This window comes from Diorhabda sublineata, chromosome 1, assembly GCF_026230105.1.
Source record: "Diorhabda sublineata isolate icDioSubl1.1 chromosome 1, icDioSubl1.1, whole genome shotgun sequence".
In the NCBI taxonomy this organism is placed as follows: domain Eukaryota; kingdom Metazoa; phylum Arthropoda; class Insecta; order Coleoptera; family Chrysomelidae; genus Diorhabda; species Diorhabda sublineata.
Genome location: NC_079474.1, coordinates 11,687,931 through 11,713,572, shown reverse-complemented (window position 1 = coordinate 11,713,572; position 25,642 = coordinate 11,687,931). Strand labels below are relative to the sequence as shown.

The 25,642-nt window shown below is 30.6% G+C and overlaps 3 protein-coding genes across 4 annotated transcripts; 1 reads left to right on the top strand and 2 right to left on the bottom strand.

Moving 5' to 3' along the window:
* Positions 1-1,201: 1,201 nt before the first annotated feature.
* Positions 1,202-17,341, top strand: LOC130450824 (calmodulin). 2 transcript variants are annotated; one of them, XM_056789482.1, is made up of 4 exons: positions 1,202-1,826; positions 2,134-2,308; positions 9,959-10,201; positions 17,137-17,341. In XM_056789482.1, the coding sequence occupies exons 1-4, from the start codon at positions 1,824-1,826 to the stop codon at positions 17,163-17,165; spliced, it is 450 nt and encodes a 149-aa protein (XP_056645460.1). In that variant the 5' UTR covers positions 1,202-1,823; the 3' UTR covers positions 17,166-17,341. The 2 variants fall into 2 exon arrangements, with proteins under 2 accessions (XP_056645460.1, XP_056645452.1); XM_056789474.1 differs by lacking the exon at positions 17,137-17,341 and adding an exon at positions 14,783-14,890 and having other exon boundaries at positions 1,668-1,826.
* A 2,514-nt stretch (positions 17,342-19,855) lies between these two features.
* LOC130443987 (uncharacterized) lies at positions 19,856-23,311 on the bottom strand. The gene is made up of 4 exons (XM_056778935.1): positions 23,084-23,311; positions 20,859-20,954; positions 20,608-20,799; positions 19,856-19,994 (listed from the first exon to the last, which is right to left on the bottom strand). Exons 1-4 carry the CDS (start codon positions 23,112-23,114, stop codon positions 19,954-19,956), a joined length of 360 nt encoding a protein of 119 aa, XP_056634913.1. The 5' UTR covers positions 23,115-23,311; the 3' UTR covers positions 19,856-19,953.
* A 1,592-nt stretch (positions 23,312-24,903) lies between these two features.
* LOC130444237 (uncharacterized) lies at positions 24,904-25,587 on the bottom strand. The gene has a single exon (XM_056779300.1). The coding sequence runs from the start codon at positions 25,511-25,513 to the stop codon at positions 25,022-25,024; it is 492 nt and encodes a 163-aa protein (XP_056635278.1). The 5' UTR covers positions 25,514-25,587; the 3' UTR covers positions 24,904-25,021.
* Between the last annotated feature and the right edge of the window lie 55 nt (positions 25,588-25,642).

Below are 25,642 nucleotides of genomic sequence, written 5' to 3'. Positions count from 1 at the left end.
TCTGTAAAATGAATATTATATGAAATGACATCAAAAACTATTTTTATCTAAGCCAGACGTATATTTTTAAATAAGATGATATTGATAAAAATCGATATTGTTGTTATGTTTTGTGTGATAAATTACATTCCGTGTTTATCGAAACCATATTTTTACGACAAAATCGCATGTATCAACTATTCTTAAGACAGACCTGACTAAATGAAAAATGTTATTACCCTATTATTGCATAAAATGTATAAAAATAAATATCGTATTCAATGAGGGTAGACACGTACTTACAAAAAATATTTTATATCCCATAAAAAATATCTTGTAATGCAAGCGAAAAATATGCATGAAAGAGCTTGATAATGACGTCAAATTTTAATTAACCATATAAAGTTATTTAAACGTTTTTAAAGCAACAAACGGAGTTAACGTGATGATTTTATATTATTACGTCAAATTATTTGTTCATTATTGAATATACTTTTGTATACCTAACAAGTCAGAAATAAAATGTAAAATTAAAATTGATATGTCTAATATTTGTATAGTATTTCTACAACTACTAATATAATACTATAATTCGCGTCTTAATTCTTCATTATTGACAAGATGACATAAATTAATAATTATGTTTTTCTTTTCTATAAATATTTGTTTATATTTGATATTACAAAAACACCTTGTAACAAATATTATTTTACAGTTTCCTGTAAAACAAAAAATAATTGATCTTCATTGCTTTGAATTAAACGTATAGATGGCGTAGTTAACAGATTGTAATAAAATGAACTGTAAAGTTTTTGTTTTTTAAATTAGAATAAAGAATTATAGGATTTTAAAGGAAACAATAGAAATTTCTTGGATCGAAAAATACATGAATTGATGTATTCTAACATATTAATGTTTTATTAATAAAATAATAACATTGATTCACTAGCAAATATTTTCTTTATTTTTTGAAAATACTATTGATATGATCTAAAAAGGGAAATATTTAAAATGATACCCGCTCCCCAAGGAAAAGTATGAATGAATTTATTAACAAAGTTTAAATTAACTAACTATACATTCATTAGATAGAAAGGGGTGTGTTTAGCGGCATAAAGGAGTGGTCTTGACCCAGTTGTTTACTCTAATTAAGACAGAATCAATAGAGCATAAGAGTCCAGTACATAATTTTTTCCTCTCTATTAATAGAAGTCTGACATAATATTAATACCGTTTTTGTTATTACATTAATCGACAGTTTCATTTTTTACGCGTTGCGCGTCGCATAGGGTAGTATACCGTTTACCGCACCCGCAAGAAGCCGAAAGCACGACGCACCGCGGCACGCTTGAAGAACGCGCGAAAGCCAGATCCGTTGACTGTTTGACGCATTGCAGGTAGAAGTCGACCAATAGCGAGCGTCGATCGTACGAGTAGACGTTGTAAACAAGCCGCACCCGACGTTTAAACATGACATATAGTTCGCGGTGATAACTAGATCCGTAAAATAACTTTCTTTAATTCAATAAAATTTGCTTATATTGGACCGATTTGAAAATTTGGAAATTGTATAAATTTTTTTGTAATAAGGTATATTATTCGATTGGTTTATTAGAGTGGAAATACGGTCGTTTCGGCGTAGGAATATTTCCACCGGTTAGTGTCGTAGCCGCACTATTGCGCTTTGGTGGTTTCGCAGCAGTTAACCCCTCTCCTCACCAACGTCGATCCTAAACAAAACGAGAAGACAGTTGGCTGGTGCACTTTGACGAGAGGCGTTGTTTGTTACTACGTTGTGTCGACATTTTTCTGTTTAGTGTACCAATTAATCTTTAAATATTACCATGGTAAGTAAATATTATTTATCATCGCATTTATTATTTGATAGGTAAATTGTTGTTAATAATGTTGTTGTACATATTTATGTAAAAAGTTGAAAGTTTGATGTAGGATTGTGTAAATAAATATGACGGGTTTTGGTGACGAACCGGTGAATATTGTGTCGCAATGCGGAACTTTCCGTTGTAAATGCAAAAACGTATTTATTTTATCTTTAAAATACGTTTATTTACACTAATTATGTATCTTATATCGATCTGTTGCTTATTGGGTATTTATTTACGTACAAAAATCGAGCCTTTGACATTTTTTTAGGCTGACCAACTCACCGAAGAACAAATTGCCGAATTCAAAGAAGCATTCTCACTGTTCGATAAAGACGGCGATGGTACAATTACTACTAAAGAATTAGGTACTGTAATGAGATCTCTAGGACAAAATCCAACTGAAGCCGAATTACAGGATATGATTAATGAAGTAGATGCTGATGGTAAGTAAATAATTAATTTTCTTTCGAGGGACCTGGTTAATTCCATCTTTGCAACAAAATTGCATCTTTTCAAACAGTTTTAGAGGTTAATTAGTCTTATATACGATTTTTCTGTTTCTTTTATTGATTTTTTTGCGTTAGAAAAGGGATTGTTAAAATGATGGTAATTATATTTATAACCTCCAAATATTTTTTTTGGTATTTCATCTCGAAACGAATTTTTTTTGGTAAATTTCGTAGTATATATGAGATATATGAAATTTTCTAGACATTTGTATTGAGAAAAGTAGAGTTTTAAATCATTTTGCAAAATTATGTTTCGAATGTTTCACAAACAAAAATATTGGTTATAGAAGTATACTGAAAAAACAATATTAGTCATTAAAACTGCACTTTTCGTCATTTTTTTACCTGTTTTTGACTTTAAACAAGGTTTGTTATAGAATTACACTGAGAAAACAATATTTGTTATTGAAGCCGAACTTTTTGTCATTTTTATCAGTTTTTTACTAAAAAAAAAGATTTGTTATGGAATTTCTCTGAGACAACAATATTTGTTAACAAAACTCAACTTGGCGTCATTTTTATTCAAGAATTTAATTTGATATAAAAGTTTTGCATGCATTTTCCTTTCCAACCTTTTCTATGGGATATAAATCAGATATAACCAGAACAAAAAAAAAGTTTTCGTCATTTTTGTGATTAATTTTTAACTGTTTGATATGGAATTACACTGAGAAAACAATATTTGTTATTAAAACTCAATTTTACATCAGTTCCACCTGATTTCACTTGAAAAAAAAAATTTGTTATGGAATTACTCTGAGAAAACAATATTTGTTATTAAAACTTGATGCATAATTTTTCACCATATTTTTTTTAATAAAAGGTTTGTTATGAAATTATACTGATATACAGTTTTTGTTATTAAATCTCAACTTTACGTGAATTTTCTTTCACATGATTTTCACTTTAAAAAAGGTTTTTTGGGGAATTACACTGAGGAAACAATATTTTTTATTATAACAAAAGTGTTCGTCATTTTGTGCTTAATTTTTAACTCATAAAAATATTTGTTATGGAATTACACTGAAAAACATTATTAAAACTGAACTTTACTTCTTTTTTCAAGCGATTTTTACTTGACAAAAAAGTTTGTTATGGAATTACACCGAAAAAACAATATTTGTTATTAAAACTCAATTTTACGTCATTTTTATTCAAGAATTTGATTAAATATACAAAGTTTTGCATGTATTTTCCTTTTCAACAATTTATATTCTGACATAAACCAGATATAACCAGAACTAAAAAAAATCTCTTGTTACAGTTTACTCATTTTCTAACTATGTTTTACCTTCCTCCGGATTCTTGTATATCTTAGATTTGCTATTAATTTTTATAATTTTTTAAAATTTCTTTTTTGTCATATTCTTTTTCTTCCCATTCCTAATTTTCTTCGTTTTCCATTATTCATTGTAGATCCTTCTTCTATATCTCTAGATTTAATTTTCTTTCCATTATAATTTTACAAAATCTTTTACTTCATGTCCATCCATTCTATTTCTACCTTGTCAAAGACTTTTCTCTAGTCTATAAAGCAGCAGTATACTTTCCAATATTTTCTTATGGGCTTTTCTTATATTAAACTGTGTTCCTTTTTAGTTTTTTTTTCTAACTTCTAACCTGTGTTTATTTTCCAAAATTTTGTCATGTATTTACGACCATATACTATTGAATTTGGGATGAAAACTCCCAAATCTATGTTTTTGATGATCCAAACAGTGATTCAGCTTTGTATATATGCCTTATGAGTATGAAAGAAAATATCAAACATGATAAAAAAATGTAAATTTTCCTGTGAAATGTTCATACAATAAAAATTTATGTTAAATAACACCATGATTCATTTTATGGCGTTTGTTGATGACTAATTTCGTGACACATTTATAGGAAATTGTAAAATATTAGGATTTTTTTATTTTTAAGAAGTAATTTTCATTTTTTCCCTCAAAATTAACGAAGAAATGTGACATTTGACATTCTAATAGTTTGAAATTAACCAGACTCATATTTTCTCTAATATTTTCTTATTAATATCTTTATTCACAATGGAACTGAAATTATTATCTTTTTTTTTTTGTGTAAAAACCCAATAACAAACGGCATCATCGACAATTTTCACATTCTGTTCTCCTTTGAGGAGACTTTGTGAACAAAAAATAATCGAAATTAGTCGAATCAGGTGAATATTAACAATTAACATGAATAAGTTGAAAGTATAACATATTATAACTAATTAAACTCTCTGTACACCCCTCGTATATCGACTAGATGCTACTTCGCGTCACCAATTACTCCCTGGAGAGGAATATTTACGGAAAACCAATCAGTTTAGCCGTATTCTTGTCCGAATCATCACTAAAAATTTACAATTTATTGAAAGTATTTTATCGTTTTCGCGTGTCTTTATTTACCCCTCGTATATCCACTAAATGCTACTTCGCGTCACGAATTACTCCTTGGAGAAAAATATTTACGGTAAACAAATCAGTTTAGCCGTATTCTCGTCCGAATTGTCATAAGATGTTAACTCAAAGTTCACAATTTATTGAAAATAGTTTATCGTTCTCGCGTGTCTTTATTTACCCCTCGTATATCCACTAGATGCTACTTCGCGTCACGAATTACTCCTTGGAGAAAAATATTTACGGTAAACAAATCAGTTTAGCCGTATTCTCATCCGAATTGTCATAAGATGTTAACTCAAAGTTCACAATTTATTGAAAATAGTTTATCGTTCTCGCGTGTCTTTATTTACCCCTCGTATATCCACTAGATGCTACTTCGCGTCACGAATTACTCCTTGGAGAAAAATATTTACGGTAAACAAATCAGTTTAGCCGTATTCTCATCCGAATTGTCATAGGATGTTAACTCAAAGTTCACAATTTATTGAAAATAGTTTATCGTTCTCGCGTGTCTTTATTTACCCCTCGTATATCCACTAGATGCTACTTCGCGTCACGAATTACTCCTTGGAGAAAAATATTTACGGTAAACAAATCAGTTTAGCCGTATTCTCATCCGAATTGTCATAAGATGTTAACTCAAAGTTCACAATTTATTGAAAATAGTTTATCGTTCTCGCGTGTCTTTATTTACCCCTCGTATATCCACTAGATGCTACTTCGCGTCACGAATTACTCCTTGGAGAAAAATATTTATGGTAAACAAATCAGTTTAGCCGTATTCTCATCCGAATTGTCATAAGATGTTAACTCAAAGTTCACAATTTATTGAAAATAGTTTATCGTTCTCGCGTGTCTTTATTTACCCCTCGTATATCCACTAGATGCTACTTCGCGTCACGAATTACTCCTTGGAGAAAAATATTTACGGTAAACAAATCAGTTTAGCCGTATTCTCATCCGAATTGTCATAAGATGTTAACTCAAAGTTCACAATTTATTGAAAATAGTTTATCGTTCTCGCGTGTCTTTATTTACCCCTTGTATATCCACTAGATGCTACTTCGCGTCACGAATTACTCCTTGGAGAAAAATATTTACGGTAAACAAATCAGTTTAGCCGTATTCTCGCCCGAATTGTCATAAGATCTGAATTGAAACTTACAGTTTATTAAAAGCATTGTAGGTTTATCGTGTCCGCGTGTTTTTGACTGATTAGAGATAACCAAGAAGAAAAGACAAGACAATGGGTGGTGAAGAACCTTAGCTCGAACTTTTTAACGTCACTGTTAGTCTCGCCCATTGCTTTTTCTCGATGACTTTCTTTTAAATGCACCAACTGTATTCTCGAATGCCCTTGAGATCTATAGCACAGAAACGTGCCTTGCTTGTCCCATAACAGGAGTCTCCATAGCGGACAGACGTCTCAGAGAGGGCTACTGGGGGTAAACGTTGCCACAGTAACTGAGTTCTTTTTGTAGCAGTTCATGTAGGACTAGTTTGTAAAGGAAGCTTTGGAAACTGTTGTGAGAAAAATCTGCTGTTGTGTTCTCTGTAGGAGCTAAGCTATTCCTATACCAGGTGGTTCTATTAAACAGTACACAATCTATGCAGCATATGTTTCAAGTTTGAACTTATCGAACATCGCTGGGAAAAGCGTATGGAGCGAAAAAGGGATTACTTTGAACAATTTTCTTTGTCGAGCCAAGTACTTCCGGGACAATTTTGGTCCGTGTCGCCTAAATGCCGTCAATTGAAATTTCCATAATTGGAAGACCTTGTACGGGACGATACTGGCTTAAAAATGTTTTCCATTGTCACATTTATTTATCCCCACTCCGTTTTAATGGTTTTTACGTGACCGATTTTGAATTAATCTTGTGAGTAATTGTTAATTTTATCTTCGCAGGAAATTGAAATAATAGTAGGCGTAATTTGTTTATAAATATTTCGAAATAATTTTACTATCCGTGACAATAACGAAACTAATAATTTTCTTGTGTCGGGGCTCTTTTTAATTGCATATTTTCAGGAAATGGATGTAGATAAAACTTTAAAGAAATCTGGTTGTTTATCAAATTTCCTGTATATACGTGAATGGTTTTATGTGTATACATAATCTATACTTTAAAAAAAATTTTTCGTATCATTTACGACGGCTGGTTATACATTAACCTTTCTATAAACTATATAACTATATAAATCATTCTTTTTGAAGCGCCCCGTATATTCACAAAACTCCATAAAATTGATTTCTCATATGAAAACCTCTCATAAATCTAAATACGAGGGCCGATCCATTTATGTACAGTTGTTTCTAAACTGTTTTTCATAAATCGTTCTTTTTTGAGTCGCTTTGTATATCCGCAAACTGTTGTGGACTAGTTCGTAAATCATTCTTTTTGAGGCGCCTGGTATATTCATAGAGATCCGAAAGGTTGATTTTTTCTATGGAAAATAGTCTTAATCATTTCATGTTGTACCAATTTTTTTTAATCGTTCTTTTTGAGGTGCCCCGTATATTCACAGAGCTCTCAAACTTTGGTTGTTGTATGGAAATTCTTTGAAAATAGATCTACGCATGCACAATTCAATATCAAAATGGTTCGTATTGAGCAACTGACGGTGATTCAATACTTGCGTATCAACGAATTGGCTCGAATGCTAATTATCAATAATTTTCAGTCTGTTACATCTGATAGAAAATTTTGAGGCGTTAAATACTCTATAAGGTGCAATCGAGCGGCAATGCTTAGCACATCCCTCGTATAGTAAATAGAATCTAGAATGACGTTGATACAAACTATTGGTTTATACAATACCAAACGTTTATTTTTACACGTGTGTACATCTGTGTATGTATCTATACAATAACCAATATGTGAGAAAAAAATTTCATGTTCCATAAATTTTCCCATAAATTTTTTTATTCGATTATATTTGGTTAAATTTGTGGATTTAAAGGCGATAAAAAAAACTGGAACCAAACGAATTTTCATTTTTTTTTTACGAAAACAATCGAAATATTTTCAATTAGTTATAGACACACTCATATACGAGGGATATTTGAAATGTTTTATTCAACAAAGTAGCTCATTAATGTTTTAACCTTTTTACCCGTTCCAAATGGTAGTTATCCTTAAAATGCGCGTTTACGCATGCGGTTGATGGTAATCATTCTCCTACAAGTAAAACTTTGAGGTTAGGAAATAAAGAGAAGTCGTTAGGGGCTAGATCTGGTCAATACGTTAAGTGGTGAATGAAATCGAAGTGCATTTCGTGGAATTTCGCCATGGTTGGTGTGAAAATGAGAGATCCTGATGAAAAAGTACATTCCTCTTGTAATATGGTCCGCATTTTGCACATTTCTCCGTTTTTTTAAGTTATTCTGTTAATACAATCCTGTAAAAATTCCAAAATAGTTGAAATTATAGTGCCTACGTGCAATCATGTTTCGAATTCATGTTCATAAGCGCTGGCATCTTTAAATTGATGTCGGTAATTTATTAAATAACCCTCGTATAAGAAAAAAAGCCATTCTATTAAATCGGTTAAATAATTATCAATCGAAAGTACTTGAAAATAACTTACGTAATATTATATAAATACGATAAAGCGTTACTTATCGTATCATTATTTATATAGTGTGAGTCATTTGATAAGGAACAGATACGATTTTTTAATATCGAATAACGCCCGGCAGCGTAGCCTTCTTAAATGGGTCTGGAGCCCAGTATAAGTGGTTAAGGTTTTACTACAGATGCATTGAACCATAGCTTAGATACAAAGACTAGGTTCTCGTTAGTTCAAATAGATTTCGGGATACTTGGGAAGACAGTAAAAAACAAACTAAAACCTCTAGCAGTCTGGAAGTCGGCACGGTCCAGAAAGGGTGACCGTGGGGTGGTCTTCGGATGATCCCAATCTCTTAAACCGAACAGGAGATTGACGTGTTGGATCAAGACTAAGAATCCTATCTGGGGAGCTCTGTACGTTAGCCACGCTAGTGAAATTTTAGCGTGTTACCGACTCTACTATGGGGAGGAGTAAAGAACTCGATCAAGAGGTGTTAAAGACTTCGAAATAAACAGAAAACGTCTCTCAATCGCTCTCTATATACCTTCAATATTACCGGTCGCGATACTCTCCGCTACAGCTTTGATTTCTCAACTTTAAAGGCCTCTAACTCCGAAACGAGGGGACGTATGAGAAATTTTTTTTCACGTCGTTCAATCACTCTCGATTTTTTTACATCAAGTCCCGGAACGTCTACTACGATGATCGAATTCTTATTTCGATTTAAATGTTTTGGTAAGGTTAGGTTTTCAAATAAGAGGTGGGGGAGAATGGGAATCTGGTTATGAAAAAATCGGGTTCTGCTTTTTCGATTTTTATAAACTAGGTCTTATTCGAAAGATTTTATCCAGCAATACGAAATATATTAGCAGTCCATCCTGTACTGGTACTTCTCGTATATCCCCTGTAAAAGTGACAAAATTTCTATTAGGAATGAATTTAATAATAGAAATACAAAATATATTAGTAGTCCATCCAGTGCTGGTACTTGTCCTATACCCCCTGTAAAAATGGCAAAATTTCTATTAGGAATGAATTTAATCGATAGGGGATTTTGATTTTTCTAAAATCGATTCCATTTCCTTTATTTTAATTATTAAACTGAAGTAGAAATAGAAAATATATTAGCAGACCATCCGGTACTGATACTTCTGGTATACCCCCTGTAGAAGTGGCAAAATTTCTATTAGAAATGAATTTAATAATAGAAATACAAAATATATTAGTAGTCCATCCAGTGCTGGTACTTGTCGTATACCCCCTGTAAAAATGGCAAAATTTCTATTAGGAATGAATTTAATCGATAAGGGGATTTTGATTTTTCTAAAATCGATTCCATTTCCTTTATTTCAATTATTAAAATGAAGTAGAAATATTACTTATTGGTATATTGAAAATCGTTAAAAAGCTGACGAATTTTTCATTGAAAAACGAAATATCTTTCAAATTTAGTTCATATCTAAAAAATATTTTCCATACAAAGTATGTTAATTATATCGATTGTAATACACGTCATTATTTTAATGGGATATCTCTTATCGATTACGCGGAATATTCCAAACGATGTACCGGGTGATTCATTATTTTTTTTTTCTATCTCTAGGTAACGGTACGATCGATTTCCCAGAATTTTTAACGATGATGGCGCGTAAAATGAAAGACACCGACAGTGAAGAAGAAATTCGTGAAGCATTCCGAGTATTCGATAAGGACGGTAACGGTTTTATTTCCGCAGCAGAATTGCGTCACGTCATGACCAATTTGGGTGAAAAATTGACGGACGAAGAAGTCGACGAAATGATCAGGGAGGCCGACATCGACGGTGACGGTCAAGTCAATTACGAAGGTGAGTTATTCTTCTTCTTTTTTTTAGAAAATATGAAAAATTATCACCTTATTTGCATGTTATATGTAGTTATTTAGGTTAAGATATCGTATACGAGGATTGTTCTAAATTTATTTCTTAATAGTGACGTATCCAAACGGACAAACCTCGTATAGATATTTGTGATTCTATTTAATCGTGTAGAGCGAAAATTATGTTAAATATTCAATACGTTCTTCTTCTTTTTCTAACACTCATCCATTATTTCGTACAGCTTGTTAATCCACATTTACCATTATTTACTAGTTACTATGTTTGTCCTATGTTTTTTTATTATATATATACATAAATTTTATTGATCTTATAAACTTATTACATTTTATTCCTTCGTAAATATTTTCATTTTATTACTTAATTTTTCGGGTTATTCTATTTTCGTTAGGTTTATTTAGGAATTTACCCCGGTATATGTCAATTTTTTTAAAATATTTTTTTCTAAAATTGTTTTGTTTTCTTCTGCGTTCTTTTTTTTTTCAACGGTTTTTAAAAATACGGCAAAATTAAAATATACATATACAGTACGGCACATCTAAAAAAATTTGATATTTCGTTTTTTTTTTATTTATTTGCATTTTTCGAAATATTGAATTGTAAAATTCGGCGTAAATTTTTCTCAATTTTGACGCGTACCTATCGTTTAAGAGATAATTGAGTGCATTTACGTTCTATATACAGTGTGGCACATCAAAATGTATAGAAATGTCTTCTATAACATTGATATATAGTTTTCCAAATGTCAAATTGTGTATCTCATTGGGGGTTTGCCACAGCTTTAATGGACTTTTATCATTTTCGAGATATTATAATATATTCATGTTCTATACACAGTGTGGCTCATCAAAATGGATGATAATTTCGTTTATCACACTAATCGACAGAATTCCAATTCTCAAATTAAGTTTTTCATCGTATAGTTTTCCCAAATTAGATGGAAATGTACGGTTTTCGAGATATCCAAATTTATTCGTGCTCTGTATACAGTGTGGCTCATAAAAATGGATAAAAAATTCGTTTATCAAGCTGATGAACAGTATTTAAAATGTTAAATTGTGTATTTCGACAAGAGTTTCCACAGTTTTAATGGAGTCTTACCGTTTTCGAGATGATTTAATGTTTTCATGTTCTATATACAGTGTGGCACATCAAAATGGATGATAATTTCGTTCATCACACTAATCGACAGAATTCCAATTCTCAAATTAAGTTTTTCATCGTATAGTTTTCCCAAATTAGATGGAAATGTACGGTTTTCGAGATATCCAAATTTATTCGTGCTCTGTATACAGTGTGGCTCATAAAAATGGATAAAAAATTCGTTTATCAAGCTGATGAACAGTATTTAAAATGTTAAATTGTGTATTTCGACAAGAGTTTCCACAGTTTTAATGGAGTCTTACCGTTTTCGAGATGATTTAATGTTTTCATGTTCTATATACAGTGTGGCACATCAAAATGGATGATAATTTCGTTCATCACACTAATCGACAGAATTCCAATTCTCAAATTAAGTTTTTCATCGTATAGTTTTCCCAAATTTGATGGAAATGTACGGTTTTCGAGATATCCAAATTTATTCGTGCTCTGTATACAGTGTGGTTCATAAAAATGGATGAAAAATTCGTTTATCAAGCTGATGAACAGTATTTCAAATGTTAAATTGTGTATTTCGACAAGAGTTTCCACAGTTTTAATGGAGTCTTACCGTTTTCGAGATGATTTAATGTTTTCATGTTCTATATACAGTGTGACTCATCAAAATGGATGAAAATTCCGTTTATCACATTAATCGACAGAATTCCAATCCTCAAATTTAGTTTTTCGTCGTATCACATTTCCCAAATGTGATGGAAATTTATGGTTTTTGAGATATCTAAATATATTCATGCCCTGTATACAGTGTGGCTCATCAAAATAGTAACAACATTCGATTTTTTTATATTTATCGACATTTCAAATGACAAATTGTATTTTTCGTTAGATGTTTTTCCCTATTTTCCTTTTTTCGAGATAATTGTGAGCATTTATCTGCCGTATACAGTGTGATAAATAAAAATATTCGTTTTACAAATTGACTAACAGCAGATCAAACTTCTTATTATCTTATCTCGAAAGAGGTTTATCTTAATTTTAATACACTCGTTTTCGTGTTATTTAGATGTATTTTTATCTCTTACATAAATTCGATAGCTGTATTATAACGGAAAAACTAAAATTTCTCCAATATTTAATCAAATTTGATGTGGAAATTTGCGATATTTCATTCACTTCTGTTTCCAAATCGAAAAAGTTGAATTTTTATGTTGCAATTTACGTTTTTTTTTTTTATTATTTAGAATTTGGATAGTTACTCTACGATCTATATGCCTCAACTGACGTTGTGTTAAATGATAGATTCCGTTGATTTTCGCTATTTATTCGAAACAAATATTGTGATGCAATTCAATATCAGTCGGTGTCGATAGACCGTGGAGTTGCTATTTTCATATTTTTTACGAAGCACACTTTATAATTAATTATAGAACGGATCTATGCGCTGATTTGTATGACTGGTAGAGTTGTTCCTTTGCAGATTTCCGAGCTCTATCGCTCATAGTTTTCAATCAGTACCCGTCACGTGCTTCGAGCTGGTCAGTTCGTAGTAGTCGTGCTTTGAGAATGTGCTTTAGACGCATGCTCAAATTTCGTTATCGTGTTTTAATTTTTTTTGTAGCGTTAGGACATCTAACGGATTGTTTTTGTAGTATGCACGTACGTAAAAAAAACGTCAAACCGTATAATTTTGAAAAAAAAAATTCGGAAAAAACCATATTCAAATTGAGTTTTTCGAAGCACGCGTTTTAGTCGATGATTGTTGTAACCGAAAATTCGTGTATGGAAATTTTTCTTATTTTCTTATTTTACTATATACGGGGTCAGGTTGGAAAATTTAGAAATTGGTTTCGCCTTTACCTGGTTATTGTACTCCGTCGAAATAGGGGTGGATTTTTTAAAATTATAATTAATAAATGGGCGTCCTGAAAGTTTTGACAAGCAACATGGTTTTTAACGGGGTATACCAACAAAATGGTTCTAAAATATCCGCGCGGAAAGTGGAACAATCACAGTGACTTTAGATCGAATTTAGGAAAAAAATTTATGCAATTTTCGAGAATTTCAAAGGTAAATATTTGGTATAACCCAAACGAATGTTTTGAAGAAATATCATATAATAAATACGAGGGCTACGTGATTATTTACGATTGGAGAAGCCAGTTGCCCATAAATACGAGGGCGGTTAGATTATTTTACCTTCCAGCGAGTTTGTGATAAATACGAGAGTGGTGAGATTTTTAACCTTGAGACAAGCGAGTTTCGTATTAATACGAGGACGGCACGAATTTTCACGTTGGATCAAGCCAGTTTCGGATAAATACGAGGGCGGTGCGAGTTTTCACGTTTGGACCCAGTTAGTTTTGGATAAATACGAGGACGGCACGAATTTTCACGTTGGATCAAGCAAGTTTCGGATAAATACGAGGGCAGTGCGAGTTTTCACGTTTGGACCAGCCAGTTTTGGATAAATACGAGGGCGGCGTGGTTTTTTCTCTTTTGGTCCAGCGATTTTGGATCGATACGAGGGCGGTGTCGCTTTTTATATATGTGCCCCAGAGAATTTCGGATAAATACGAGGACGTTGCGAGTTTTTATGTTTGGTCCCTCCAGTTTCGGATAAATATGGGGGCGCTATTCAACAATTTTTTTTTTACAAAATTCGCGTAAACAAAAAATAATATGTGAGAGACAAATCAGGAGAATAATGGTGGATGGAGCGGTATTAAATGGTAAAGCAGTTCGGTTAATTTGTCTTCGATAATAACGGTCGAATAATATAATATTTACTTGACTTTTCTTCGATTTTTTAATTTTTCCCCCATTGACTTATTCTATTTTAAAAACTGTCGTAATTAAATGAAATTTTAATAAATTACATATTATCATAGTTCGACATCTAATTGTGTTGTGTAAGTTTAAAAAATGCGAGTATGTTTCCGTATCTCCCTGGTATAGAATCATAATAAAAACACGCCAATTCAGCGTTTACGAAATCTTACGATCCATTTATCGAGATTTGTATTTTCTCTATATTCGACGGTTTGAACTAAATTTAAGTTCCTTTTGAATATTTTTGACTTTTTTCACTTTCCAGCGAAGCCCCCCAGAATATAACCTCGTATTAATTCATAAATCCAGTTCAAAAGTCAGATATTTGAGACATCGATAAATGGTTCGAAAATGCTGAACTAAAGTGTTTTAATGATGATTTTATACCGGATAGATACGAAAATATAGTCCCCAATAGCTTTGAAATTTAACTCAGATCGTGTCGAAAATCCAGTATCGTCTTTCAGCTTTTAAAAAAAATTGTGCTTTTCCTTTTACTTAAGTGTCCAGTGTGTGCGTTTTTTACAGTGTAAAAGGTGGAGGTAAAACCATAATAAAATATTCGATTTAATTAAAAAAATAATGATAAATACTGAATTTTTTTTTTATTTTTCATTTTAGAATTTATCAAAACCCACCTTTTGGCCAAATGAATATATAATAATAATTTTTAACCGGAAATAAAATACGTTAGATAGCTTGTAAATAAAATTATTGTTTTTATTTTTGTTTTATTTATTTATTTTTTCCTCGTTTATATCCCCATACCCAAAAAAAAATACGGTTTGCCGCCAACGAAAATTCGTCCTTAATTGATAGTGTATTAATTATGTAATTAACTGAAATACATGTCGATAATTAATCTGCTTTAAAATATTCAATTAATTTCGGAAACCCCTCAACTAATTTATATTGTCGTTATTTTTAAAGCAGACTCACCTTGTATGCTATGTAATCTAATACAGTGTCTTTACGAGTTGTGGCTATTTGATATCGAGATTATTTCTATTTATACTTCGCGTTTCTATGATTGATTTCAGTCCCCTGCTGTATATGAACAAATTAGTTTAATTTTTGATCGTATACCGCAGGGATTTAACACGAAAACTGTCCGATAATTTACAGATGTGGTAGAATTCTAAAGTCATGAACCTTGTTTCCCAAATTTTTCATCGAAATTTTTTTTCTGGAAAGCCCCGGTAACTAAACATGTTTTTCAATTCACATTTTCTTACAAGAAAAATGAGAACCACCCTCGTAACTAAATTACTTGACGCATTTACAGTGATTTAATTTTCTCGCTGTTGATTTTTTCTAAATATGACGATATTTCCAAAAAAAATTTTTTTTTATTGAAAATTAGTTTTTTTAATCGTTTAAAAATTCTAGTATTACCCCCGTAGCTTAGTGAAAATATGTTGGAAATTGTAACTAAATTATTTGACGCTTTGTCCAGTGAGGAAATTTTCAAAATTTCAGTTTTTTAACACTAAATTTTCCTTATTTTTAAAATGACTTTTTTTGAACGATCGGGTTTGTGAATCTTGGTATTACCCCTGTAGTCAAATGAAAAATCAGCACCACCCTCGTATCTTATCATTTTGCCGCTATTTTTAAAATTTCAGTTTTTTGATACTAAATTCCAATTATTTTGAAAATTAGTTTTTTTAATCGATTGGGTTTGCTAATCTTAGTATTACCCCCGTAGCTGAGTGAAAAATGATAACCACAGTGAATTACATTTCCATTAATTCTTTTTAAATTCCATTCTCATTATTTCCAAGATATCAGTTTTTTAAAACTATTTTCCACAAATTTTTCCCTTATTTTGGAAAAAAATTCGTTTATTAAAATATTTTTGATGAATCTCTTGTTATACTTAGTAGATCCTAGAAAAATTCATATCACCTCAATGTGAATGTGTTGCTAATTAAAAAAAATATGTAGTTTGGAATCTAGATTTTCAAAATTTTTCTTTCTGTTGAGTTTTTCAAAAATATTTTCGAAAGAAATTTCACTCTTGTAATTGAGTTATCGAAAGTGTGAAATGAACTTTTTGTGTAATTTTGAATCAATATTTTCAAAATTGTGATTTTTCAACAATTTATTTATCGAAATCTTTTGACAAAAATCCAAAAATTTGCTAGCTATTGTTCATAAGCAAATTTCATACAATTTTGCTTGGGATTCGTATGAATATTAGAATTACCCCCGTAACAAGTCATTCGAAGCAATCAAACTTTTCGATATTTTGAATCAATATTTCCAAAATTGTGATTTTTTAGGACAAATTTTTTTGTATTTGGAAAAAAATTTCCATTATTTTGATTGATATGCAGTAAAACTTAGATTCGGATATATTTATGTAACTGAATATTTCATCTTTTTCTATATTAGAACTGCCCTCGAAGCTAAATTCAATTTTATGTCATTTAAGTACCACCCCCGTAGATTTCAACTTTATAATATTAAAATCGCTCTCGTAGCTGAATAATTTAAACTTTTTTCATATTAGAATCGCCCTCATATCTAAATATTTAAACCTTTAAAATATTTGCCCCTGTAGCTGAATATTTCAACTTTTTCTCATTAGAATCGCCCTTGTATCTGAAATATTTTGAAAATAGTGATTTTTGGAATGCTAATCGAACCATTTTTACTGTTTTTTGAAAGAAAAAAATTCATTATTCCAGTCGACACACAGTAATTTTTTTAAAACGTTAAAAACTTCCAGAACCACCCTCGTAACTAAGACATTAATAATGCGAACTTTTTATAATTTGAAATTAATCTAGAATCACCCTCGTAATTAAATACAATGCGCAAACGTTTCATACTTTGAAATTAACTCAAAGGTGTAAAAACACTGCGCACGCGTAATAGAATATCGTTTATTTTATAGCCACACCTCGTATTATTATAAAACTCGCACGTACGTTACCATAATCGACATTTTGAAATGTTTGTTGTTGCAGAGTTCGTCACCATGATGACTTCAAAATGAAGAAATCACGTGTCGCATTTTCAGCTTTCCATTGTTTCATCCCGGCTCATTGTCTACATTTTTCAACACCTCGAACTTTTTTGCTTTGTGGCCGGGCCCACTAAAGTGAATAACTTAACCGTTATTTCATTTACAAGACAAATTTAATTAATAAATATATTTATAAATTAATATTATGATTGTGTAAATTTTTGTATAATATATTTTTTTTCTTTTACCTCGGATCGTTGCGAAGGAATCACCGATCCGTACCGTATTAAAAATTCTGTGCTACATGTTCTAGTTGAGAGTTTGAAAAAAAGTCACAAAGTATGAAAAAAAAACGTACTTATTATAATGAGAATAATAATAATTAAAAAAAAATTGTTCTATTTGGTGTTAGTTTAGGGGATACAGTCACTTCATACTTTGTGATGCATCGTCTGTGCACTTACTATATAGTACGTATCCCCCTTACATTTTTTTTATCCCCATTTACCCCCCATTCTTGTACCGTAGGTTTTACATTTTAGTAGCCTAGGACTTTTTAAATACGCTGGAAAGTAAGCACGTTTTTATTGTCGTCTTATATCGATGCATCATGGAAATGTTAATATTTTTCGGTTCACATTGTATAGGGTGAAACGGTCGTTGGAAATTTGCTCGAATTTTCTACAAGGAAAATTGTTTTCAATTTCTCAAGACCTATTACAACCCGTTTCCTGTTAATTTTTCTAATTATTCTTATTTTTTTTTTAATTTATTATTAATATAAGGTCCGTAACGTATCGGTTACAATGTGAAATTATTAGATGTTTAAATTTCAAATAAATGTGACTAAAAAAATATCTTTCCTGTTACTTACTGGTTACCCAATATATTATTATTACAATTAGAACTTTTCTTTATTGAAAAATAAAAATATTCGAATTGAAATTATTTTTCTCTATGCCACGCCACTGATTTTTCGCTTAATGTTTCAATTCAACTTAAGATCAGCACACATGGGACCGGCTAGACGAACGGTTTATTTGCCGCTCCGGTCGGTCTAGTGTGTGCTTAACTTTGATTTCAATTAAAAGCTTTAGTGAAAAATAAACTCAAAACCGAAAATCTTCGAATTTTTATAAATATGAAACTCAAAGATGGTTAAAGAACCAGATGGCGTTGGTAGTGAAACAAACGTCATAGAAATCTAAGTCATTTAAATTATTATAAGGTAGATGAGGCTGTATCCAAGAGAGAAACTATAAACACAAAATATAGACAACTGCAAATATTCATTGGACTCTTGGAGGGCGTCTTATTGGGAATTGAACAAGTGAGATACATTTATTGAAATCCAGAGTGCGCTGTATTTGCAGCACGAGATATTTTGTTCCTTACAAGTGATAATATAGCTGATTGGTCGATAGAGCGCGATGCGGTAGAAAATGAAACTACTATTTTCATTGCCATATAGTTATTGGAAACTAGAGGACGCTAAATTTAAAACTTTGCAGGGATCTACAATATACTTAGTTTGTTTTCAAGATAGTACACTTAATTGGTCATTAGAGGGCGCAGCGCTATAAAGCCTGATCGCCTTTAAAACTTATATAGCGAACCAAAAGGCGCTGTACTGACAGCTTTGCAGAAATCTACAAATAATATTGCAGTTTCTTAATCAGTAGAGGGCGCTGTGGTAGAATATTGAACTGCCATTTTCTTTTTCCTATCTGTTTTTAAATCTTTTTAGTCCGGTTATTGAAAACCAGAGAGCATATTTGAAACTTTGAGGAGATCTAGAATACATTTTGTTTTTTTTCATGCTAGAACAGTCTATTGCTATTAAAGGGCGCTGCGCTACAAAGTCTATTCGCAATTTAAAACAATTAAAGGCAACCAAAAAGTGCTACGTTGAAAACTGCAGGAACCTATAAAGCGTTTTGCTTGCTTGAAATAATGTCGCAGTTGTTTGGTCATTAGAGGGCGCTGCGTAAGTAGATGAAACAACAATTTTCATAATAATGTGTTGTCTTAAAACAGTTATTAGAATCCAAAGGTCACTGAATAGAATTTAAATTATTTTTACAGGAAACTAAAGGGTTTTGATTTGTTATTCATAGTAGTACATTTAGTTGGTTACTAGAGGATACAAGGTTAGTAGCAAAAGATCTACAACTTGATGGTAATAATCTGGAATGTGTTGTACTTAAAACGTTTAAAATAGGTTTCAAAAACAGAGGGCGCTGTATTTGAAACAAAATTGATTTCGATTCCTAATATCTAATAGCATTACTAATTTGTAACTAGATGGCGCTGCATTAGTTTCCGTAGGAAACTATTAGAAACATAGAATAGTACGATTAGTTTTTTAACTAGAGGGCGATATGCTAATTTTTTAGCATTATACAAAGACAAGAATTAATAATAGCTTTGTTGATTCCTGGAGAGCACTGCTTTGGTAAGAAGTATATGTTGAATTAATAGGTTGGTAGATGGCGTTAAATTGCAAATTATAACAATTTTTTTTTAATATCAGATAGCGTTGTAAGGTAAGCAATTTAATACGGGGGGTGGTCGATGAACAAATTATTTTATTTTAATATATTCAATTTTACGTAAAAAGGAACCAAACAAATGATTTCACAGTCGTCAGGATGATTTATCAAAGGATTTATTCGGGACTGGGTTTGGGAAGAGGTTGGGGAATAAAATAAATCAAATTGTTCTCATTGAAAAAATATTTATTTGAGTAATCAGTCGTATAAAAAATATTGCGCAATATTATTTCACATCATAATAATGAACTATCTGTTAATCCAATCTAGAGTGGTTGACACGTGCCGCCCCTTTGTAAACTAACATCTAAAACAAAATTTATTTCAATAATTACTAAAGATTTTGAAATAAATTCAAATCTGGCAACACGGTTTCAATGTGTTTACGTATATAGACAATATGTATTGATCAACCCTGTATACATTATTTAGTCAATTATTTGATTGGCGAATGAACTGGAGCGAAGTATTTGCCAGCTAGATTATGAAGGTTTTCGTAGTTGGATGGTGGCAACATTAAACCCAAAAGTGTACTAAACCTAATATATTTCCAAGCTTTCAAATACTTATGCATTCATCGTGTGGGAAGTTTTAAATTTCGTTTTTTTTTTCAAATATTAATCTCATCAATTTACAAAAACGTCAATATTGCTTCTTGAAGTCGTTGAATTTGATATTTTAAAAAAAGTTTAAAACTTCCCAGACGATGAATACACAAGTATTCGATAGCTCGGAAATATATTAGGTTTAGTACACTTTAGTGTTTTATTTTGCCACAATCCCACTACTTTAATTCTCTATATAATACACCCTACTCCCGTGTAATATTTTTCGATAACACCACTGTCGTCGCCATTTTGTAAGAATGTCAACCAATTTTTTTCGGATTTCAATGTTAAAAAAATATTTTTTCCACTTACTCTGTCCACAAGATCTGGCGCAGTTCAATGTTTGTCGATTGGTATACGTAACTCCATCAGTACCGCATACGGGGTTATACTCAAAAGTACGCGGACATACGTTCAAGCATTGTCTGAAATTTTGCGACATGGTAGTAGTTGTAGTTCCTTGAGTTGTACTAACTTCGTTCGAATTAATTTGAGAATTCCAATCTAAATAATCGGTATGATTCAACATATTTTTTATTATTGTTATTCAATTTATTATTTACCGTTTACATTATTCGTCGGTACATTTTCCCACGAAGTCCAATCGAATTGACGCCGCTGCCTTGATGGTAAACAACTAACTCCCACCACAGCAACAGCTAGGAAATTAAATAAATTTATATAATTAGAACAAACAATTATAATATTAACATCAAAAATAAATGAAAATTCGAATTGTATATTTTCTTCAACTTTTCACTTCTTATAATTTTTTTATTCATTATCGATTTTACGTCTCTTGGGTAAAAATATATATTTCGGTCTTTATCAAAATATGACTTATCGGCACACATCCTAAACTTGATTTCAAGTATTTGACTTATTTGCACACATCCAGGGTTTATTTATTAAGAATTTTCTCAACTCATTTCTTATACCATTTTTAATGTTTTTCTTAATAAACCTTTTTTATTTTAGGTGCCTTCTGATAGAAAATTTCGGTTTTTATCAAAATATGACTTGCTAGCACACATCCATCAAATTGTTTTTCAAGTATTTGACTTGTTGACGCACTTCCTCAACTTGATTTTAAGTAGTTGACTTGTTTGCACACATCCAGGTTTTATTTATTAAGAATTTACTCAACTTTTTCACTCCCTATACCATTTTAAATATTTTTTTATAAATCTTTTTGATTTTAGGTGCCTTTTGATAGAAAATTAGTTTCGAAAAAATTTTTGACCCATTTCGGTATTTATCAAAATATGTCTTGCTGGCACACATCCATCAAATTGTTTTTCAAGCATTTGACTTGTTTGCATACATTCAGAGCTCATATATTAAGAATTTTTTCAACTTTTTGACTACTCAGACTTTTTTAAATATTCTTCTTGATAAATTGTCTTGTTTTGAGTTTTTTTTTTGGTAAAAAGTTGGTCTTGAACATCGAAATGTTATTTTTCTTGAGTTATAAACTGATTTTCTCTAAAAAGAGATCTAAAAGCAAATCGTTTTATCAAGAAAAAATATGACTGATATATATTGAGAATAGGCAAGGCCGGTATTGTAAAGTGATTTATTATCATCTCGTAGCCAACTTGAAATTAAAAATTTTTAACATTATACGTTTTAATGTTACCTATGGAGGGTAGAGATAAGGAGGACCGTATCAAATGTAGACTTAGCTTAAAAACTGTCCGCTTGCAGATGGTAAATTATAATTCAAAATTTGACCAGAATGGCGCTCCTGTCGGACGAGATATCATATGAATTTAGTTATTTTAGATAGAGTGAAGTATGTAGTGCTCAAAAATTTAATATTTCAAATGACTAGAGTCGTTAATTAAATATTGGTTTACAAAATCTAAACTACTTACGTAGTCCAAAATAATTTTGTAATTATAACCTAGAAAAGCTATTGTGAGAGAACGCTGAATGTTAATTTTTCATTGTGAATTTTGTAAGAATGTTTGCAAGTAATTATAAAGTGTCAATTATCACAAAACTTTTAACAGACAATAGAATCATAATGGGAAATATTTGCTTGCAGAGATGGTTCTCCTTACATCTACCCTCCATAACTGGTATCTAGTAACTTGAAAAAAAATTTAGGAATTTTAAGCCGATATGGTCAAAAACGTCGATAAACTTATGGTATTTTAGTATAAAATGGTATGCTATTGAATAAATATAGAAATTACGTACATGTAGAAGTTATAACTGCAAAAACTGGAAAATTTGAATGTGTAATTAACAATAAAATTAATAATATTCTTGGTAATTATGATAATTACAATGGTGAATTACTCACATCATTAAATCTGTTTATCGAGTTTTGAGAACAGATTATTAGTTTTATATTTGAAAACTATATAACAAAAGATAGAAAATTTCAACGAAATAATTTATTATAATTAATATAAAACATTTTTTATACTGATTTCTAATTAAATAATTAAGTTTTTATACACTCCATTAACTCATCAAAATTAACGTTTTGATGGCTGTAGGTACATAGAATATATTGTGGCTTTTATTCTACAATTTCAATATTTAAACAAATTATGACGAAAATATTTTGATATTTTTACCTAAATTAACCCTTAATAATAGATCGTTACTATTAAAAAACAAATAGTTTCCTATAATTCGAAAATGTAGACCATTGCAGTAAAAGAAGAAGAAAAAGTATTTATGTTGATGAAAAAATTAAAACAAAACAATTATTCAATTCAAATAAAATTTTGGGAACATTCATTTCAATTTTAATAAAATCAAGTTAACTTACCCAACATTAGAATACACACGTTCATTTTCATACCGAGATTTTTTTATTTGGTCAAAGAATAACGACAAAAACAAAACTAAATGATTCACTTCCACTACTGATATTTATAGACTTGAACTGAGAATTCCCATTTTTGAAGAGGTACTTCTAATAACCGCTAAACCAGTGGCATACGACAGGGGAATTCGCGCCACAAGGGAAACAGTTGGTAATACTAAGTACAGAGGAGCATCTAACACAAATATGAAAATAATTTGTTGCTAACTATTTTAAATATTTAATTTTGGAAATACCTTCAATTTATAATCTAAATGAATATCATTTTAGTATTATAGTCATTTTATTAATGATCTATTAACATATATTTACATTTAAAATATTTTTATGTCGGTTTATGGGAGAGCTGGGCATATAAAAATGACGTCACTACTAATCCGATGTACATATTTAAATTTCAAAATGGCCATGATACATTTCACCTAACCAATATAAATGTTGCCAGTTCTCAATTCAAAATAATAAACTTCGTATTTTTATTGTTTTTCTAAATCTAATTTATTAAAGAAAAACATAATTCATATTTTAAAAATACAATTCACTCGTTCCTCTTGATGCGACAGTTTGAATGGTTTATTTTTCATACGTCAAAGTATAATATGAACATTGGAATTGTTATATTAGACAGGGGCGGCTTCGAGGCTTACAAAAGTATGTAATTTCTTGAGTTCATGTTTTTTTCCATAATAATCAATTTATGGCCAGCCGTATTAAAAACGGAATCAGGTAAAAAGTCTGCTATTATGTTTAATTGTCGCTTAAGATACTACGTCATTAGTCTGGGAGATATCGTTAAATTCTTAACAATTCGTCCGTGTTGTATGCCAAGAATGGCATCGGAAATTTTTTAAATTGAGCCAAGCTTCTTAAACGGAAGCTGTGGTTAACCAAAATTTAAAACTACAACTATCTATTTGCGTTTAGGGAATAATATGATTCAGTATTTTATGTAAAACATGATAGATTTATGAATATTCGTAAGGTATTACCGCAAACATTGATAACACTTTATTTTACATCCTTTATGGGAATTTTTCTATTTTTTAGTCACCAACAATATTTTTTCGTTTAGAATGTAAGTTACCTTGAAATACTTCATAAATAATGTTTTCCTTATATATTTCTGCATATTTAAACTACTAACTATGTCGCAAATTTATAAATAAAACGTATTTTGGGTTTAAAATTAATTAGGCGCATTAAATTTAGTTTAAAATACATATTTTTATCTATTTTGTAATTATGATGATTTCTCGTAAAAAGTAACATATGAATTAAAATCATTTCAACCTTAACATCAAAATAGTAGATATGTTGTTGGTTAGAAATGAATTTAGTAATTTCACATTGACCTTATTATCACTAGAAAAATATTTTTTTCAATTGTATATCCAAGTCATGTATTTCCTCAATTAATTTAAGAAGAAATAAATATATTTTAACTTTGAACCTTTTGTTTCCAGAAATATACAGAAATAAATTTAATTTGGCAACAGTGCATTTATTTCTTGATAAGAAAACTGCGAAATAAGTTCTGGTATGTGATTGTTGAAAACCAGTTGCATGTTTTGCAAATTTAATGTTATTTACCTTGTCTTTGACCTTAAGGGTTTATTTATAATTATTCTTTAGACATGAACTATAAATGCCCAACTTGAATTGATTATATACAGGATACCACAAAATGCCTCAAATATTGAGTAGGAATGATAAAATAAACATATATTGCCTTAAAGGAAAGGAAAAAACATATACACTTGAAATAGCACATAAATTAACTATATTGAACTGAAAAGAACTTCAAATGTATATAAACACATATAAGCAAAACAGATTAGTATAGATAACACCATAACAGTAATAATAGACGTAATATTCAATTTATTCTTTCAAAGTCATTTTGTGTTTAACTTCTTTCAACACTGAAATCCCTTGCAAAACGTCTTGTAATCGGTTTTGTACATTTGCTGCCTTAACTGTCCACTGTAAAGCTTGTCTAAACATTTTCTGTGCGAAAACGAGGTACTGAGGAGAAAGACGACCGAACCACCATAGGGGTTCTACCACATTGTTATCATCAGATTTTTTAATTTCGTACAGATCGAATATTTTTCTACCTAATATCGTTTCACTGCCGTTCACTTTAAAACACGAAGAGAATTCTTCACTATTTTCTGTTGGAAGTTGTAGGGATGAAACTTGATTTACACCGAGGATGTATCTTGATTTTATCAGATGACTTTCCCCCTCGCACATCGCATTTTCAATATTCAACTTCATCTCGATTTCTTCTTGTAATAAAAGTAAGGCATCAAGGGTTAATTTATCGAGAGTTTCGCACAGTTTGTCCATATCTTCTGTTTGTTCAACCATTTTCCATAGTAAAAATTACATTTAAATGTAATCAAAATTCAATCTTATGACTTCAACATTTTGACATTTAAATCAGAAGTACCAACTGTTAAAATTATTTTGAAGAAAATTGTAGAAGACAATAGGATT

What these genes read in the sequence shown, in the direction of transcription:
- LOC130443987 (XM_056778935.1), bottom strand. Translation starts at nt 23,114, where the DNA reads ATGAAAATGAACGTGTGTATTCTAATGTTGG. An exon ending in ACCGACGAATAATGTAAACG is followed by an intron (nt 20,800 to 20,858) that starts GTAAATAATAAA and finishes CCGATTATTTAG; the next exon opens with ATTGGAATTCTCAAATTAAT. An exon ending in CGCCAGATCTTGTGGACAGA is followed by an intron (nt 19,995 to 20,607) that starts GTAAGTGGAAAA and finishes ATTTTGTTTTAG; the next exon opens with ATGTTAGTTTACAAAGGGGC.
- LOC130450824 (XM_056789474.1), top strand. An exon ending in TAATGAAGTAGATGCTGATG is followed by an intron (nt 2,309 to 9,958) that starts GTAAGTAAATAA and finishes TTCTATCTCTAG; the next exon opens with GTAACGGTACGATCGATTTC. An exon ending in CGGTCAAGTCAATTACGAAG is followed by an intron (nt 10,202 to 14,782) that starts GTGAGTTATTCT and finishes TTTTCATTTTAG; the next exon opens with AATTTATCAAAACCCACCTT.
- LOC130444237 (XM_056779300.1), bottom strand. Translation starts at nt 25,513, where the DNA reads ATGGTTGAACAAACAGAAGATATGGACAAACTGTGCGAAACTCTCGAT.